Here is a 16,139-nt window from a genome sequence, read left to right on the forward strand (position 1 = left end):
GGAGGTCTAGTGGACTGAGTTTGGGGCTAGGAGCCAAGCTCTAATCCCAGCGCTAACACCAACTCCTGTTGTGGTCCCTTGGTTTCTCTGTGCCTCTATTTCCCCATCAGTAAAATGGGGATAATAATTAGAGCTGGTTGGGAAATTATGATGATGCTGAGCTGCCTCATGTTGGGGAGGGTTAGCAAGTTACCTTGAGGATGGAAACAGCCACCTGAATGCTCATCATCTGTTTATCAGTCTCTGCTCCTGGGTTAGGTATTCGAAGCAGCACTTTGGGGCCCCTGTTCCCATACAGCATGATGACCCTGAGGATTTTCCGCTGCCCAAGTTGCGACATGGGCTTCCGTTCCAAGCATCTGCTGGACAAGCATGTGGAGAAGTTCTGCATTGGCCGTCAGACAGCAGGCGACCCCTCTGCTCTCAATGACAGACACCGGGAGCAGCAGGGCCTTCAGGGGAAGAAGATGCCCAGGAACACAGAGACTCCAGACCACACGGTAATCAAAGCCCTTTCCTGTATCAAGGGCTGGTCTACAGGGATGAGCAGCTAACCAGGCAGCCACTGCTAGGGCAGACTCTCTGGATGCTGCCTGGTGTGGGAACACTGGATTGTCCTGCCAGCAATGCTGCTCATTGCCTCCCCACTGGTAGCTAGACCCCAGAAATATGGCAAAGAAGTGCCTTAGAGGGAGCGTAGGGAGGTTTTCTTCCCAGCATGCAGCATGGGAAACGTCTTTGGAGCAGGCCCGAAGCATGAAAAGAGGGAAGTTTCCCAAATTCCTGTCTCAGCATGGTGCACCCAGCTGGGCTGGGCTTCTTCATCATAGACTTCGCTTACTGCACTGGGAACTCTCTCAGCCCTAACCCGAAAGACAGGAGGTGCTGAATCCGTAGCAAAGAGACTTTTGTCCCCTAGATTTTTGAGTTCAAGAGGAGTTAACAAAACCAAAGAACTTGAAACCATCTGGCTAAAACCCACTCGCCCTCTGTCAGGTTCTCCTTTCTCAGAACTTGTGCTGTCATAAACCCAGTAGCTATCCAGTCAGCCATAGAGTTTTCCAGGGCAGAAGAGACCTGAAATTCTACTGTACAAAGCAAGCAGGAAAAAGCACACTCCTCTGGGTGGGGGTGGGACCTTCATACATTAGGGAACAAACCCCGGCAATAAATCATCATGAACCAAAAAAGGGCACAATTTTTCATCTTGATTTAGTTCTAACAGTTCTGGAGCATTGGTTTCTCTCATCTGTTTAGAATCCCAACTATATCTACAAAATGATGGGGTCTCAATTAGGTGCTGCCACTCAAGAAAGAGATCTTGGAGTCATTGTGGATAGTTCTCTGAAAACCTCCACTCAATGTGCAGCGGCAGTCAAAAAAGCGAATGGACTGTTGGGAATCATTATGAAAGGGATGATAAGGCAGAAAACATCATGTTGCCTCTATCAGAATCCCGAGTACACCCACACCTTGAATACTGTGTGCAGATCTAGTCGCACCATCTCAAAAGAGATCTATTGGAATTGGAAAAGATTCATAAAAGGGCAACAAAAAGGATTAGGAGTATGGAGTAGCTTCCATATGAGGAGAGATTAATAAGACTGGGACTTTTCAGCTTGGAAAAGAGATGACTAAGGGGGGATATGATTGAGGTCTATAAAATCATGACTGGTGTAGAGAAAGTAAATAAGGAAGTGTTATTTACTCCTTCCCATAACACAAGAACTGGGGGTCACCAAATGAAATTAATAGGCAGCAGGTTTAAAACAAACAAAAGGAAGTATTTCTTCATCCAGTGCACAGTCAACCTGTGGAACTCTTTGCCAGAGGATGTTGTGAAGGCCAAGACTATAACAGGACTAGATAAGTTCATGGAGGATAGGTCCATCAATGGCTGTTAGCCAGGATGGGCAGGGATGGTGTCCTTAACCTCTGTTTGCCAGAAGCTGGGAATGAGCGACAGGGGATGGATCACTTGGTGATTCCCTGTTCTGTTCATTCCCTCTGGGGCACCTGGCACTGGCCACTGTTGCAAGACAGGATACTGGGCTAGATGGACCTTTGGTCTGACCCAGTAGGGCCTTTCTTATGTTCTTAATGTAATCAAGGCCTGCCTCACTGTGTGTATATACAGCCCCTAGCACAATGGGCTTGAGACCTCTGGGAGAGGGTTTCCTCCCATCCCCTCCATGTGTGTTCCCTCCCCTGCTGAGGGGACAGTGCGTTCACCAGCAGGCAGCCCGTAGAGACCCTGTGTTGCACTCAGCCATTGGGAAGAGAGAGAAGCTGCTCTGCTAGACCCGCACTCTCCTCAGCTCAGCACTTGGCAGTGGGTGTGAACCCTGGCACGAACCAGCCTTGGAAAGAGCCGTTCGCTCCCCAGAGGAAACCTATTGTTGCACCAGGCTTGTCTGCTGAGTTGCTAGGAGATGGTGGCATGTAAGCAAACAAGTGGGTAAGCCAGCCCTGCCCCCTCCCAGTCCATGCCCCAAAGCCTCCTGCATTTGAATTCCGCGGGCGGAGTGCAAATAAGCAGGACAGACTCCAGAAGGGATCCGGATTCAAATCCCCCTTCTGATTCCATTGTCATAGCTTATATTTCTACAGGGCTGTCCACCCTGACGTGCTCTATAGCTCTGTGGAAAATGCAGCCACCTCTGGAGTGGCTAGTGATGGCCAAATAGTACATGCTGCCAAAATTCAACACTCCTCTCCAGACCCTGTTCTCACTGCAGCAGGTACCCCATGGGCTCTATAACATTGATGCTGGGCAGACAGCACCAAGATTCAGAGCTCGTCACAGCTCTTAGATTGTCTGCAAAAGATGTTTCTCACTGATCTTAAAACAAATGGGTGTTCAGGTACCTTGCTGGGTAGGCACGATAAAAGAACTTAAGCTGTAGAATTACCACATCCATTCCCCAGATAATTGCTGGTTACAGCCCCACAGGCTGAGAGGTGCTGGTAGAGAAGCAGCTGGGTCTAGTGGTCTGAGTGTTGACCTGGGAGCCGTGAGCTCCTATAGATGTGTCTGTCTCACTTGGTTTTTATACTGGTGTCTATCTCTACGGGAATTGGATGCTTCTTAAATTCTAATCCTGGCTCTGACACTGACTGACTCTGTGGACTTGGATGACTCACTTACCCGCTCCATGCCTCAGTTTCTCCACTTGTGAGGCAGAGATAATGGTAGTTGCCCACCTCACTGTGGGGCATTGAGAATTGATGAACGTTCAAAGGGGGCGTGGAAGATGCTATACTGGGCTCTATGCTGCTCTTATGAGAAGCTGAACCCATTTCACAGGCTTCCCAGCACCTCATCCCTGCCGCCAACTCCCATTGCCAGGGCTTTCTCCATACAGCTTCCACTTCCCGTGGCTAACAGTGTATCCTAGCGCAGGAGGACGTGTGGCTGTCACTTGGAGATTCAGCCCGTCCCTAGTCCTGAAGGGTCTCCTGGGGGCATATAGCTATTTCAGAGGGAGATTCACCTGGTGTGTTGCATTTTTGGGAGGAGGCCTGGCTGAGGGGTGTGGCAGGTAATCAAAGATAGTATGTTGCCCCAGCTCTGGGCTAAAGCAACAGCCCCTTTAGGTGAGAACAGGGATCATCCTAACATGCAGCTGAGCACATGGATATGAAGCCAGAGATTTCCAAAGGCAGTGGTTCTCAGACCGCGGTGCCCGTATCCCTTCCCTGAAATCCTGGCCCTATTGACATCTGTGGCAAAACTCCTCGTTGACTGCAGGGGGCCAGGCCCTCACCCCTGGTATAGGGGCTGCAGCCAGGTGACGTGAGGAATGGTTTAAAGCAGCAGTTCTCAACCAGGAGTATGGGGCCCCCTATGTGTCTGCGAGCAGCTTTCAGGGGGGCCACTAAGCAGGGGCTGAAGCTGAAGCCTGAGGCACTTAACTTTGTGGGGACCCCTGTGGCATGGGGCCCTGGGCAAATGCCCTGCTTGTACCCCCTAACGCCAGCCCCGGCTTGCATATGCAGATAAACTGTTGTGGCACAGATAGACTGTGGAGTTTTTATAGCATTTGGAGCATTTTATAGCATTTTTATAGCATTTTAGAAAGAAAAAGGGTGAGAAGCCCTGGTTTAAAGTACAGTGTCAGTAAGAATCCATTACAGCTGCCCAGATCCAAATCCTGGACATGGTAGACCCAATGCAGGGTTTCCCAGGTCTCAGTCTGAGACCTGCTGCTCCAGGCAATGTAGCCACCCGCCCCCCCCCCCCCACACACACACGTTAATGGGCCCGTGCGTTTGTCGCTCACATGTGCTGTGCTCGTTTGCTTTTTGCTCCAGCGGTGGCAGCTGAGCGACCCGCAGGTGAGGAGAGTCCATCTGGGACAGCAGCCACGGGACTTCCTGAGCGACCGCGAGAGGAATCTTCTTGGAGGCTCTGAGCGTAAAGCGAGCCCCTCAGACAGCCGGGCCTTGAGGAAGCTGACTGAGGAGGTACTGAGTGCAAGCACTGGTGACGGTTGGGCTGGAATTTGGAGCTCCCTGCTTCTCTACATTGGGTCCTCACCCTCCACTGTTCCCAACCACGGTTCCTCCAGGCATCCCATAGATCCCCATTCCAAGGGCCCATAGACAGAATCAGGGCATGGGATATGGATGCTTCTGGCAACTGAGCATCCTGTATTGATGAGGGAGACTGCTGCCCCTTTCCACACACTCCTGGGATGCAAATCTGAGTCCTGTGGACTTCAAGGGCTGTTAAAAAGCAGGGCATTGAGGGGAGAGTTTCACGCCACCTGGCACGAACCCAGGAGTCACCAGTGCTGCTTTGCACGCCACAGCACGGGGTAGATGGGGCAGTGACCCTTTGTGTTTCATGTACTGTGTGCTGGGTAATATCATGAAAGGACTCCATGCATGTAAAACTAAATTAGCTCTTTATTAAGAGCACTATTTACAGAGGTGCTGCTACTGCAGAAAGTGTATTCCAGCCATGTGCACACAGACTAATGGCCTGGTGTTTTCTCCAAACTCTTCCCTCCTGTAACCTTTGCTCCTCCCTCTGAGTTCGATGCAGATTGCTGCACTTTGTGTCCATAAGTGTGGCCCTGGGTTCTTGGCTGGTGTATTTTGCAGCTCCGGGAAAATCATGGGGTGATTTGAAAAGCTAGCAAAAGACCCATGACATTTCTAGGGACATGAGATTACAGTGGTGTGTGTGTATGGTGCGAGATTCAGTCACTCGTTTTGTACCTTTAAAGGGTCTTCAGGGTTAGCTGAATTATTTCTTTCACCAGCACCTTTGAAGGAGTTTAATGCATCAGCAGCCTCTAGCTACCTCTGGGTCCCTATCCTAGCTTTTATATTGTGCTGATACAAAAGGAGGGAATGTCTGTCAGGACATGATCACTTCTGTTTCTTTTAACAGTTCCACAAACTGAGGATGTCTCTGGAGGACACTGTCCCTACTCTCCAGCCCTTGAAGCCAGAGGTAAACCCAAGCAAGCGGCAACTCTGTGACTTGGAAAATATGCAGGGAAGGGGAGGCCATTAGAACCCGTGCAGAGGAGAGTGGAACGCCTCGGACATTGGGATACAGAGAGAAGGCTTTTGGTCACTGTTCAGATCCTGCCCAGGTCTGCAGAGGCCTGAAGTCTTCCTGTCACTAGAGCAACTGGTTACATATGTACCTCGTTAAAAGTTGAGGGGGCAGCAGATGTGGCTCACAAACATGTAGCATAGACCCGGGGTTTGTGGACCCAACAGCCTTCTCTCAGTGGATGATGCAGAAGCCACTCCAGGGTATGAGAGAGAGGAGGTTATTGGCAGGGAAAGGCTTTCGGCTTTAAGAAAATCCCAGGTCATGAGAGTTGGCAACTCTGCAAACTTAACGAGACCCACAGGTAGCTAGAACTGCCCCAGTGTGTCCCATCCCGCCTTGTTAGCTGAAGTGATGAGTCTCGCGCTGAACCCTGATTCTACTGTCTCAGCGTGGAGAGCAGGTTCCAGAGCTGGGGATACCCCCCCACACCTTGCTCCCAGCCTCCTCCTGTTTAAATCAGGGCCCTAACCCTGTGCTGCATGTGAACTGGGCAGACAGCATGTCTGTCGCCCCTCCCTGCCTGAGCTCGTCCAGAATGGGGTCATTTCCAGCACCCCATGGGCTCCTCCACTCTTGCATGGAGGTTGACTTGAACTGGCTTTTGTGGTGTTGTGCCTTCTGCTCCTGTGGGATTTGCTTGTCCTCCAGGAGGATGCCAGCCGTCGGATTTCCCACCGGCAGGGGTACAGGGAGCGGCTGCAGGAGATAGCAAAGGCGCACGAGCACCAGATGGCTGATATCCAGGCCAGGAACCAGCATCTGGAACAGCAGGGAGAGGGTAGGAGGAGGGGAGCATGCACGTTGCCCCTATGCTGAATTCTCTGCCCTTCATACTTGTTCCCATGTAGCAGTGGGGCAGCGAGCCTGGAGCATCTCAGGAAGCAGGCGAATGCAGACAGGCAGCCTTGACACTGTATGTGGGCTGACGCATGGTTCCCATTGGCCTGGGCATCCTAGAGAAGAGGGAGATGTCGCTAAATGGATGGGAGAACCCCACACTCACTGGGTAGGGTCACACACCCCTGCTGGGTCTCCAGCAACCAGAGCCTTCTTCAGCATCCAGGGATGTGCTGGAGCGAGATCCAGATCTAATCAGGTGGGAGGCAGGAAGACCAGACTGTGTTTGTGATGTGGCCTGGCAGAGAGGCAGGGATCCTGCTGGACTGACTGGAGTCTTGTGCGGTGAGGCTATTCCTGTGTGTCCCGCAGAAATCCGCAGGCGCCTGTCGGAGCTGGCAGCCAGCAACTCTTCCAGGGCGCACATCGAGCAGCTGCTGCTGGAGCTGAAGGCCCAGGAGGCAAAGAACCAGCTGGCGCTAGATGCTCTGAGAGACCAGATTGGGCTCATGCAGGCTGCAGACACGAGGTGAGGACCCAGCAACCTCCCAGCCTAGTGTGGGGGCAGTAGGGCTCTTCTGGGGAGACGGGGGAGCCCCCCGCCATACCCTGCTCTTTGGTCTCTTGATCCCTGGCCTGGCAGGAAGTGTCTCTGACTCCTAGGTGGGAGGAAGAGCTTGTGTTGCTACCACGGGGAGGGGAGGAGAGGGGAGGGGAGGGGAGGGGAGTGGGGCTGATGCTGTGATCTGTCAGCCTTCAACATCGTGATTCCCTAGAGCACAGTCTCGCACACAGACCCCCTAGGAGCTGACGGGGCCCCAGGATGCTCCATAGAGTTAAGCCGTACTGGAGAAGGGAAGGTCACAAGTAGAACTCCGTTCCAGGAAGCAGGCGTGTGGACCTCATGGGCCCAGACTCCAGACTTGGGTGCTGATGGTGGGTGCCCTGATCCTGGACACTCCCTGGGCCCTGAGGCTCCTGAATTGCTGTGTGAGGTGTCGATCTGAGCCCGGCTCGAGTCAGAGGCTCTCCATGGTGAATGAGGGGAGCTCTCAGGCACAAGGCTGAATGCAGAGGGGGACGGGCCTCACCCTCCAGCTGGGATCTGAAAATACATGGAGAGGGACACACAGGGGCTGCCCCAGGCAGTGGGAGCTGCGGAGGAGATGGCTCCAGTCCAGTGCGAAGTGAGGTCAAAGCTAATGATATAGACGGGAAGGGAGGTGTCTCTAGGCCATGCTGGTTTTCTCTCTCCTGTTTGCCAAAGACTCAGAGAGAATCCCAGGGACCTTTGGGTTCCTCGGTGTTTCCTATCTCAGGGCAGCTCCCACCCTGGGTTTGATTTAGGAGATGGGGCCAGAGGGGAAGTGCCGGTGGGAAGCAGCAACCCAGGTAGATCTCACTCCCTGCCCTGCTTTGGTTTCGTTTTCAGAAGCAGATTGGAGCCAGACAGCCGTAGCAACGCAGCCGGGGCCACGGAGAAGGCGGGCGGGAAGGTCTCCATCAGTCTCATCCCATTCCCTCTGGCTGCCGGGCCCCTCTCCTCGGAAATCAGGTGTGCACAAGCCCAGCTGCCAGTGTCACCACCAAAGCAGTGGGGGCCCAGGCCGACACAGCCCTTCTGTAACTGGGGAGTCCGTGGTGCAGTTAATGGGGCTGCTCCTGCTGTGGATCTCGGGAGGGAGAGCTGGAGATGGCCTTCGAGGTCCCGTCTAGCCCAGCATCTGGGGGCCAGGCCAGATTGGCCCTTAGAGCCTCCAGCTTAACAGATCTCCACTAGGACTGTGTTGGGTCTGCAGTGGAGGTGCACAACGTGGGGCACAGCTTGGCTGCCTGTGAGGGGGGAGACATAGACGGAGGGACCTCTGGGGCCCCTATGGCCATGCACACAATGCTGCAGTGAGGACAAGCAACAGTGAACTGCCCTGAACAGTGCCTCAGTGTCCCCACCATGGGTGGGGGACAGCCACCCTTCAGCACGCGCACACGGCTGCATGGAACTGCCTTCAGAGCATTGAAATCAAGGGCCGTTTGCTGCCTGAATACCTCTGGGCCTCATGGACAGGCACTGGAACCCAGCAGCGAAGGGGTTAATAAGTCTCTGTGTACCTGTGTGCGCTGTCTCTGCTCTCTGTCTGTCCCCACCTCCCTCTGTCTGTCTAACTGCTGGGCGGGGGGGGGGGGTCTGTCTGATGTGTCTCTGCCCACTGCTGGGTGGTTGTCTAGTGACTGCTGTTGCTGCCTGTCTGTATGTCTGCCTGCCTGCCGGCTGTGGGGAGGTGATTCACTTTGTGTCTGAACGCTGCCAGCTTTGCACTGCGGGGCTGGGGCTGGGCCGGGGGCTCGGGCTGGGGCTGCTCTCAGTTAGTCAGAGCATGTCCTCCCTGGCTGAGAGAGGCTCCCTTAGATGCAGGCTGCCAGGAGCCTGACTCCGTTCTGGTTCCCCTCAGAGCCCTGCACCTGGCCTACCTGCAGGGTGGAGGGAGCGACCCTGCCGTTCTGGCGCAGATGTACGACCTGCAGGTGGAGGCCATGGCGCTGGAGAGGGCGGCTGGGAGGCAGGAACACAAGGAGCGGAAGAAAAGTAAGTCCCTTCCGCCCCTTGGGGGGGCATTGTTCCAGGTGTCTGGGAGCCTGGGATTAGTGCACTCAGGTGCAGCATTAATGTCGCTGTGCACCTGAACAGCTGCAAAGCACTAACCCCAGAGGCCACCGCACTCCTATCCAGCATGCAACAGGCCCCATGAAGCCAAGGACTCGGGTCTGAGTTTGAATCCTCCCAGCCAGTGCCTGCAGTGGAAGGTGTAAGTCCCTTGTGCTCTCTCACCACCCCCAGCACAGCTCTTCCCGTGTGTCACTCTGGGCGCCTCCTCTTGCTGTGATTGCAGAACACCAGGCTGCCGGCGCTGGCCCCCGGGGCCTGGACGCAGAGCTGCTGGCTGTGGAGCTGGAGAATCAGCGGCTGGAGGACGAGCTCTTTAAGCTGAAGATGCAGAGGGATAAGAGGAGGGCGGATGACGGTAGGCAGGGCATGTCCAGCTTCTCTCCACAGCACGGAGCAGGTGGCGTAGAGGGATCCCTGTGAGAGCCCGAATGGGGCTGGCTGTTGGTGGCATCACAGCGGCTACAGCGCAGTGGAGTGTGGGGTGCCTTTGGGAGAATGCACTTGTCGCCTCCGTGATATTGTGGCTAAGAGCTGCCAGCCGACTCCGCATCTCAGCCTCCATCTGGAGGCCACAGCAGGCTGCACAGCTAGAGGGATCTTCTAGTTTGGGTCCATTTCCATGACAGTACCAATCCCAGGGTGTCCTGCCCTGGAAATGTGCTGCCCTTTCCCCTGGGCTGTCAGCCATCCCTCTGCACCATTCTGACACCTGCCGCAGCTTGGCCCGGTGTGGTCTGTGTCCCCCTCCCTTGCTGGCTGTGGGTAAATGTGTAAATACGCTAGCCATCACTGTGAACATGACACCAACCCACCCCTTGCCAGAGCCCCAGGATTCAGCACCCGGCTGAGTGAGGGTGTTCTGGTCAGTGCTGGTGTGTTCCTTGTGTGGTGCCTGTGTTGATGCTTTGATAGCACAGCGTGCTGGGAGAGGGGGTTGTTAATGCATCCTGAGATGCATGTGGTGTCCTCTGTGGACGCCACACAGAGGGAAAGAACCTACTACTGCTGCCAGTTATTGGTGTCACTCCCTCAGCTCTAGTGGTGGAGGCCTGTGCTTTGGGGCTGAAGGTCGGAGTGTCAGTCCTTGCCAATGACCCATGGTGTGTGTGGGGGTATTAAATAAGCCATGCTAATTATTGCACACAGCTGCTGGCGGGAGGCCAAGCGCTATGTTAATTAACAGCAGTCCTGTCGCGGGAGCTGCTGGCCCGATGGCCCTGTCCAGCACCAGGGGAGGGAGCTGATACTGGTTGCAGTATGTGCTGTGCTCTCCTGTCTCCTGCCCATCACCCCGATGCCATGACAGGGCACCAGCTCACGACTGCAATAGTGAAGGGAAGCCGCAAGGCATCTGCAGTAGGGCAGGTGCTTGGCTGGGGTGGGTGTCCCTGCACATCTGTTAGTGTTTATCTTTCCCTATCCCTGCTGCCCCCCTCACTGAGACATCTGCTCACCGGGCACGAGGACATGAAGGGTCAGTGACATCCTCGTAGATCTCTTTCCTTGCGCCCCCTCGCCTCCCGCTCAGTTTCATACATGGCCTTGCCCTTTGGTGGAGAGAACAAAGGGGCGAAAGGATTTGCTGGCCAGAGAGTTGCTGCCTCCTCCGTCAAGGAAAGGTGGATGCCAAGAGATGAGCCCAGTGAAGATTAATGGAGAGCCAGCACAGGGAGCGGGGCATCTGGGCTGCCTGCTCCTCTCCCTCCCTCCCCATGTCCCAGGTGGCCCAGGACCCATGATGGCACCCTGTGTTCAGGCAGTGCGCCTCCCCTCTCCTTTCTGGCTCCCTTCCCCCAGGCACTCTGGACAAAGAGCTGGCGGAGCAGCAGCGGGCGCACGCGATGGAGATGGCTCAGCTGCATGCCGAGGTCGGGATGCTGAGACGTGAGGCAGAGAGGATGCAGCCACGACGGGCTGGGAGGAGGTCACCACCCATGCTCCCGCCGCCGGTGGCCCCGCCCCTGCCACCTCCCCCGCCCCTGCCTCTGCCAGGCCTGCGGGAACTCCCCTTCATGGTGAGTCCTTTCCCCAGGGATGGGGCCCACAAGGTCCCCTATTGCCTTGGTAGCTGACTTTTAATGTCTCCGGGAGCCATTTATGGGGCTGAAACAATCCAGGATCTGGCCCCTCGTGGTGTTCCAGTTAGTGACTGAAGGAAAGCTCGTGTGCAGACCAGCTCCCAGGTTGTTTTCTGCTCTGGCTTCCTGAAGAACATAACCCCCCAGCCACATCCTGGTGTACCGGGTCTTCTATGGCTCCCAAGTGCCCAGACCCGGCATGTGCTAATAGTTCCCATGGTGCTTTGAGTGTCCTCTAGTGGTAGCTGTAATTACAGTCCTGCTCACGACAGGAAATACTGCCTGGGCAGCACCATCCAGAACCCCATGCAGGAAGCTGGGTGTGACTGCAGGTTCAGAGCACCTGGTGGATGGTTAGCTGTAGATCCCCAGGTGTGTGTCTGTCCTGACACTGACAGCTACACCCGAACCCCACGTGTGCACAGCATGCCACTTGTCTCCAGGTCTCCACATGGCAGGTTAACATCTGCATAGCCAGAAATGTGACGGTGTCATTGTCCCATCCACCGTGCCTGCTCCCTGCGCATCCCTGACCACTTCCACGTGTCACTTTTGTCACGGTGGCCTCAAGTCAGCACTTAATCATGGGCCTAATGTTCAGCAGATGAGTAGAGGCATTTAAAAACTAAACTGGAAAATGTACGAGAACACCAGAAGGAACGATTCCAGTAGATCAGATTCTTTTCCTTCTCTGACCCCGATTTGCCCCCTGGCAGGGCTGGGGCTCTGTGGGCAGCAGGTGAGTTCTAGCAGTCACGGCCCGGCGTCTGGCTGAATGGCTGATCTGCGCTGCTGTTTGTGATGCACGGGGGCCAGTCTGGAAGTTCTTCATGCTATTTCTGCCTGTTGCAGGACCGAATGGGACCTCAGACTCATCTGAGCAGACATTTGCTGGACCCTCCCGACGCCCTGGGACCTGCTCCGTATGACCCAGCGTATGTGTCTTGTCATTGGCCAGCCAGCCCTATATCCCATAATCCTTTGCTGCAATTCCCGCTCTGCTTTGTAGGAGGCATCGGGAACTGGCCATCATAAGTTGCCCGGGCGGGTTGAGAAAATGTTGACCAGCCTGCTTCAGCAGGAGAAAGGCAACAGGGCAGGAGAGAGCTGGTTCATGTCTCTCCAGCAATAACTGTTAACAATCCCTGTTGTAAAACTTCAGCTGCTGCTCTCCACCTCTGGAGGAAGCCAGGCATCAAATGCTTCCTCTGTGTAGTAGGGTCATTGCAACACTCTCTCTTCAAAGGCTGCTGCTGGCAAATGACCAGCACTAGCAGGGGGAGCTTCCCCCAGATACCCAGGAGCTTTTCACTGCAGTTAACATCTGCCTTCCGGATGTGGCCTAGTAGCTAGAGCAGAGCTCTGGGTATCAGGACTACTTGGTTTTATCACCAAGTCACTGCTCCGCTCTGTGCCTCAGTTTCCCCATCCAGGGATGCTCGTGCAGTGCAGAGGGTTCTCCTCACCTGTCTCTCTACCTCCTCTCCCTCCCTCACAGGGCCGGCTTTGTGATATTCTATGATTTCCTGCTGGGCTTGGACCCTACCTTCTCCCAGGTTTGCCTGGTGGCTGGGCTTTACCGTAATGGGCAGGAGATGGGCAAGCCAACCCCTCTCCCTGTCACTTACTGCCAAATGGACCAGTCTCTACCGTATGTAGTAGATGGGAAGAGAGGCAACAGTGCAATCCTTTCAGCTAAACAGCCAGTCCCAAGGTGAGCTGCATTGGCAAACTCCTGCCACCTTCTTCCTGAATGTATGGAATGAATTAACCCTCTTCTTCCTGCCCTGCTACACCGGGTGTCTCTTTAACTGGTGGTTGGGAACAGTTGGCCAAGGAACACTTTCCCTCCATGGACAGCACTGCAAAATCAGCTGGGTGTCATCTGCTTTCCCTTCCCTTGAGGCATCCGGTGTTGGTCACTGTTGGAAAAAGCACCCCAGACTGAGTGGGGCCGTGGTTTGATCTGCAACAACAGATCCTATGTTCTTTTGTGCAGCGTTGCTACAGCAAGGGTGCCCGAGCTTCGTCCCACTGATGGTTGGCTAGGTTAGCGTTCCTAGGCAGAGCTGCTAGAATGCCTTTGCTGACCTGAGGGGTGGGGTGGGGGGTGGATTTCAGTCCCTATTTGAGAGCCCCAGACAGGTGTGAAGTGAACTGATTAGTGCTGTTTGGGATGTTGTGAACACGCGAGAGGCTATCGATTACCGTTACCCAGAAACCATTCCCCTTGCATGGTAAATGTGTGTGGTGCTTTAATAAGCAGCCCCAGTCCCTGCCCTGGAGAGCTTATGCTCTGAACCAGGCAATGCAGAGAGCGCAGCTCAGGGATGGGAGGCTGTGAAGCGGCTGCGATGAGGAGGGAAGATCTTCCTGCTTCTGTGACTCCTCTGTCCATAACGGCTTCCCTCATCCCTGCCTTCCAGAGTCCGGCCCTCAACCTCCATCGCTCTGGTGATGGAGCTGCAGGCCTCTGGGGGCTTCGACGCCTACGGGCAGGAGATCCAGCGCCTGGCCTCCCGGGGATGGGCCAAAATCCACCTTTTTGACCAGCTCCACCAGCTGATCAGCGGGCGATGGAAGATCCCAGTCCGGTTGCTTCCAGTGCAGCTGGGCCTCACAACGGAACAGCTGAACGGGACCCCTCAGGTGTGTAGGGCCTTCCTGAGATCCAGGACACCTGCCCTTTCCCCTCTCTGGTCGTTCCCTCCTCATTCTGGGGCGAGGCTCTCACGCTGTTGCCTTTGAGGTCAGTTAGTTGTTCGCTTAAAGCTTCAGCAAAATCCCTGCAGCCCTTACTGGGCTCGGCAAGTGTGGAAAAAACAAGCAGTAGCCCTGTTTTTAAGACTGGGCTACAGCAAAAAATGGTGGAGGTCTGAGCCAGCAGAACAACCTGGCTACTCCAGGCCTTGCATTGTCCAAAGCCACGTGATGATACCTCTCCAGTCCCAGACCCGCCCTCCAGAGACCTGACCTCTGGCTCCTCCCGCAGGCTGGCAAGGCAGAGCTTTACCTTCGGGTGGTGAATGCGAGAGACGCCGACATGCAGTCGATGGCTGAGATCGACCCTGGCAACGCCACCATGTACCAGTACCCTCCCACGGTGAGCAGGAGCCCTCGTGAGTTTGATGCCAGCACTGGCCTGGCCAGCACCCTGCTTAGCCTAGAGCAGGAAGCTAACACACACCCAGGAGGGCTCGTCTCCTCAGGCTGGGATCCTTGAAGTGTAAGAAGTGCTCTGGTCACAGGGTTTGTTGCCGGCCTGCAATGGCACATCTTCCTCCTGGATTTCATTCCCCAGCTCTGCCCACGCGCTGCCCATTTCTGAGAGGCGCTCGGCTAGCAGCACGGACTCGACCCTGTGTACAGGTGCCTCAGGGGCTCGCTCCCAGGCAGGTGTCGGAGGGTAGATTCTATGCAAAGCCTCCTGCTATTTTGAGGTACAGCGAGGTGCTCCGTCTCCCTGCAGGGTCTGTCTGCTCCACTCCTGCTTTCAGATCCAGGGCTCGGAGATTCAACCCTGCCTGCCCAGTGACTCCTCTGACAGCATCATGTCCCCCAGGAAGCTTTGTCCCGTCCTGTCCGTGTGGCATCGCCAATAGACAGTTATTTCTGCAGCAGGAGTGGCCCCTCCATCCTGGCTGCTGTCTGTAATTAATGTGCTTTCTTCTCTTGATTACAGGTGTCCAGTCGCACAGCGGCCCCTGCAGGCAGCCTTCCAACCCAACGCCCTTTCCACCCTGCCCCCACCAGCCTGTACCTTTCTGCTCCTTCTTACGCTGGCTTTGTTGACCCACCTCCTATTCAGGCTCAGCCCGTCCAGCACAAAACTAGTCAAAGGTGAGAAAGGGGCTATTCCAGCCCTGCCCCCCATTCCAGGAGTGGCCCTCCAGGAATGGGATTTCCCTTCCCCTAACCCTGAGTCAGGAAATGATCAAAATATAGTATTAAAAGGGGATGGAAAGACGCATAAACACAGCCCAAGAGTCGTGTGTGTGTGTAAATGTGCATATGTGGGTTTGTATAATTAATACATGGCACTACGGGGTGGTGAAAGGGTTTTATCAGCGCTCCTTTGGGGTGGCTGCATTACTCGTAGGTGACAAGCTCATCTGTGAGTTATGGGACCAACCCAAACAAGTTCTAGTAATAGAAATGAGTATTTGTATTACGGTCTGGTCCACAGGCCCCAGGCAATCGGAGCCCTGTTGTGCCAGGTTCTGCACAGATGTATCCAAAGAGAGTTCCCTGGCCAAAGAGCTTATAATCCAAATAGACAGACGGACAAAGGGCAGGAGGTACTGGCCCACGTCACGCTACTCTGTGTTCTGTGCATGCTTCACATGTTGCAGAAAAACTGTTTTAGGAATTGTAATGGGACTTCTTCTTGTACCCCTCTACTTAAAAAGTCAGGCACCACAGAGAATACGTCTACCCAGCAAAAAAGACCCCTTGGTAGCAAGAGCCCAGGTCAGCTGACTTGGGCTTGCGTTATGAGGCTAAAAATAGCAGTGCAGATGTTTGGGCTGGGGCTGGAGCCCGGGCTCTGAAACCCAGGTAGGAGGAAGGATCTTGGGGTCCAGTCTGAGCCCAAATGTCTACACTGCTATTTTTAGCCCTGCGGCATGAGCTCGGGTCAGTTGACCTGATCTCTGAGCGCCTTCGCTGTGTAGACGTGCCCTTCTTTACCACAGCTCTCTGTGCGCAGGGCTCGATGGGAGCGAATAATGAAAGTTAGTAAATCTCAAACACCCCTAGAACAGTTCTCCTAGATATAAAAGCTAGGGGTTTAAAGCAGGATACCTCAGGCCCTTCCAGGGCTTGCAGCTAGTGCTGGGTCCCTCAGAGGGGAAACTTGCCTTTCCCAGCAGAAGCAAGCCCCCATTTCCAGACTGCCTGGCCCCAGATATCTGACATTAAAGCCATGGCATTGTTTGTCTGCAGAAGGTGTCCCTGGGGTGGAGCTAAATGTTGCCCTGCCTGG

At 54.7% G+C, this 16,139-nt stretch overlaps 1 protein-coding gene across 5 annotated transcripts in view; it reads left to right on the forward strand.

Moving 5' to 3' along the window:
• The first annotated feature begins 276 nt into the window (after positions 1-276).
• CCDC17 (coiled-coil domain containing 17) overlaps positions 277-16,139 on the forward strand; it is a 39,377-nt gene continuing 23,514 nt past the window's right edge. For all 5 annotated transcript variants that reach the window (XM_050961100.1, XM_050961102.1, XM_050961104.1 and 2 more), the window contains exons 1-14: positions 277-500; positions 4,315-4,467; positions 5,402-5,464; positions 6,224-6,353; positions 6,785-6,941; positions 7,845-7,967; positions 8,863-8,996; positions 9,301-9,432; positions 10,875-11,092; positions 12,008-12,090; positions 12,654-12,869; positions 13,582-13,804; positions 14,148-14,258; positions 14,838-14,995. In XM_050961100.1, the coding sequence (XP_050817057.1) occupies positions 300-500; positions 4,315-4,467; positions 5,402-5,464; positions 6,224-6,353; positions 6,785-6,941; positions 7,845-7,967; positions 8,863-8,996; positions 9,301-9,432; positions 10,875-11,092; positions 12,008-12,090; positions 12,654-12,869; positions 13,582-13,804; positions 14,148-14,258; positions 14,838-14,995 (2,102 nt within the window). In that variant the 5' untranslated portion in view covers positions 277-299. The remainder of the gene's footprint in view (positions 501-4,314; positions 4,468-5,401; positions 5,465-6,223; positions 6,354-6,784; positions 6,942-7,844; positions 7,968-8,862; positions 8,997-9,300; positions 9,433-10,874; positions 11,093-12,007; positions 12,091-12,653; positions 12,870-13,581; positions 13,805-14,147; positions 14,259-14,837; positions 14,996-16,139) is intronic.

This window comes from Gopherus flavomarginatus, chromosome 7 (assembly GCF_025201925.1).
Source record: "Gopherus flavomarginatus isolate rGopFla2 chromosome 7, rGopFla2.mat.asm, whole genome shotgun sequence".
Classification (NCBI taxonomy): Eukaryota; Metazoa; Chordata; order Testudines; family Testudinidae; genus Gopherus; species Gopherus flavomarginatus.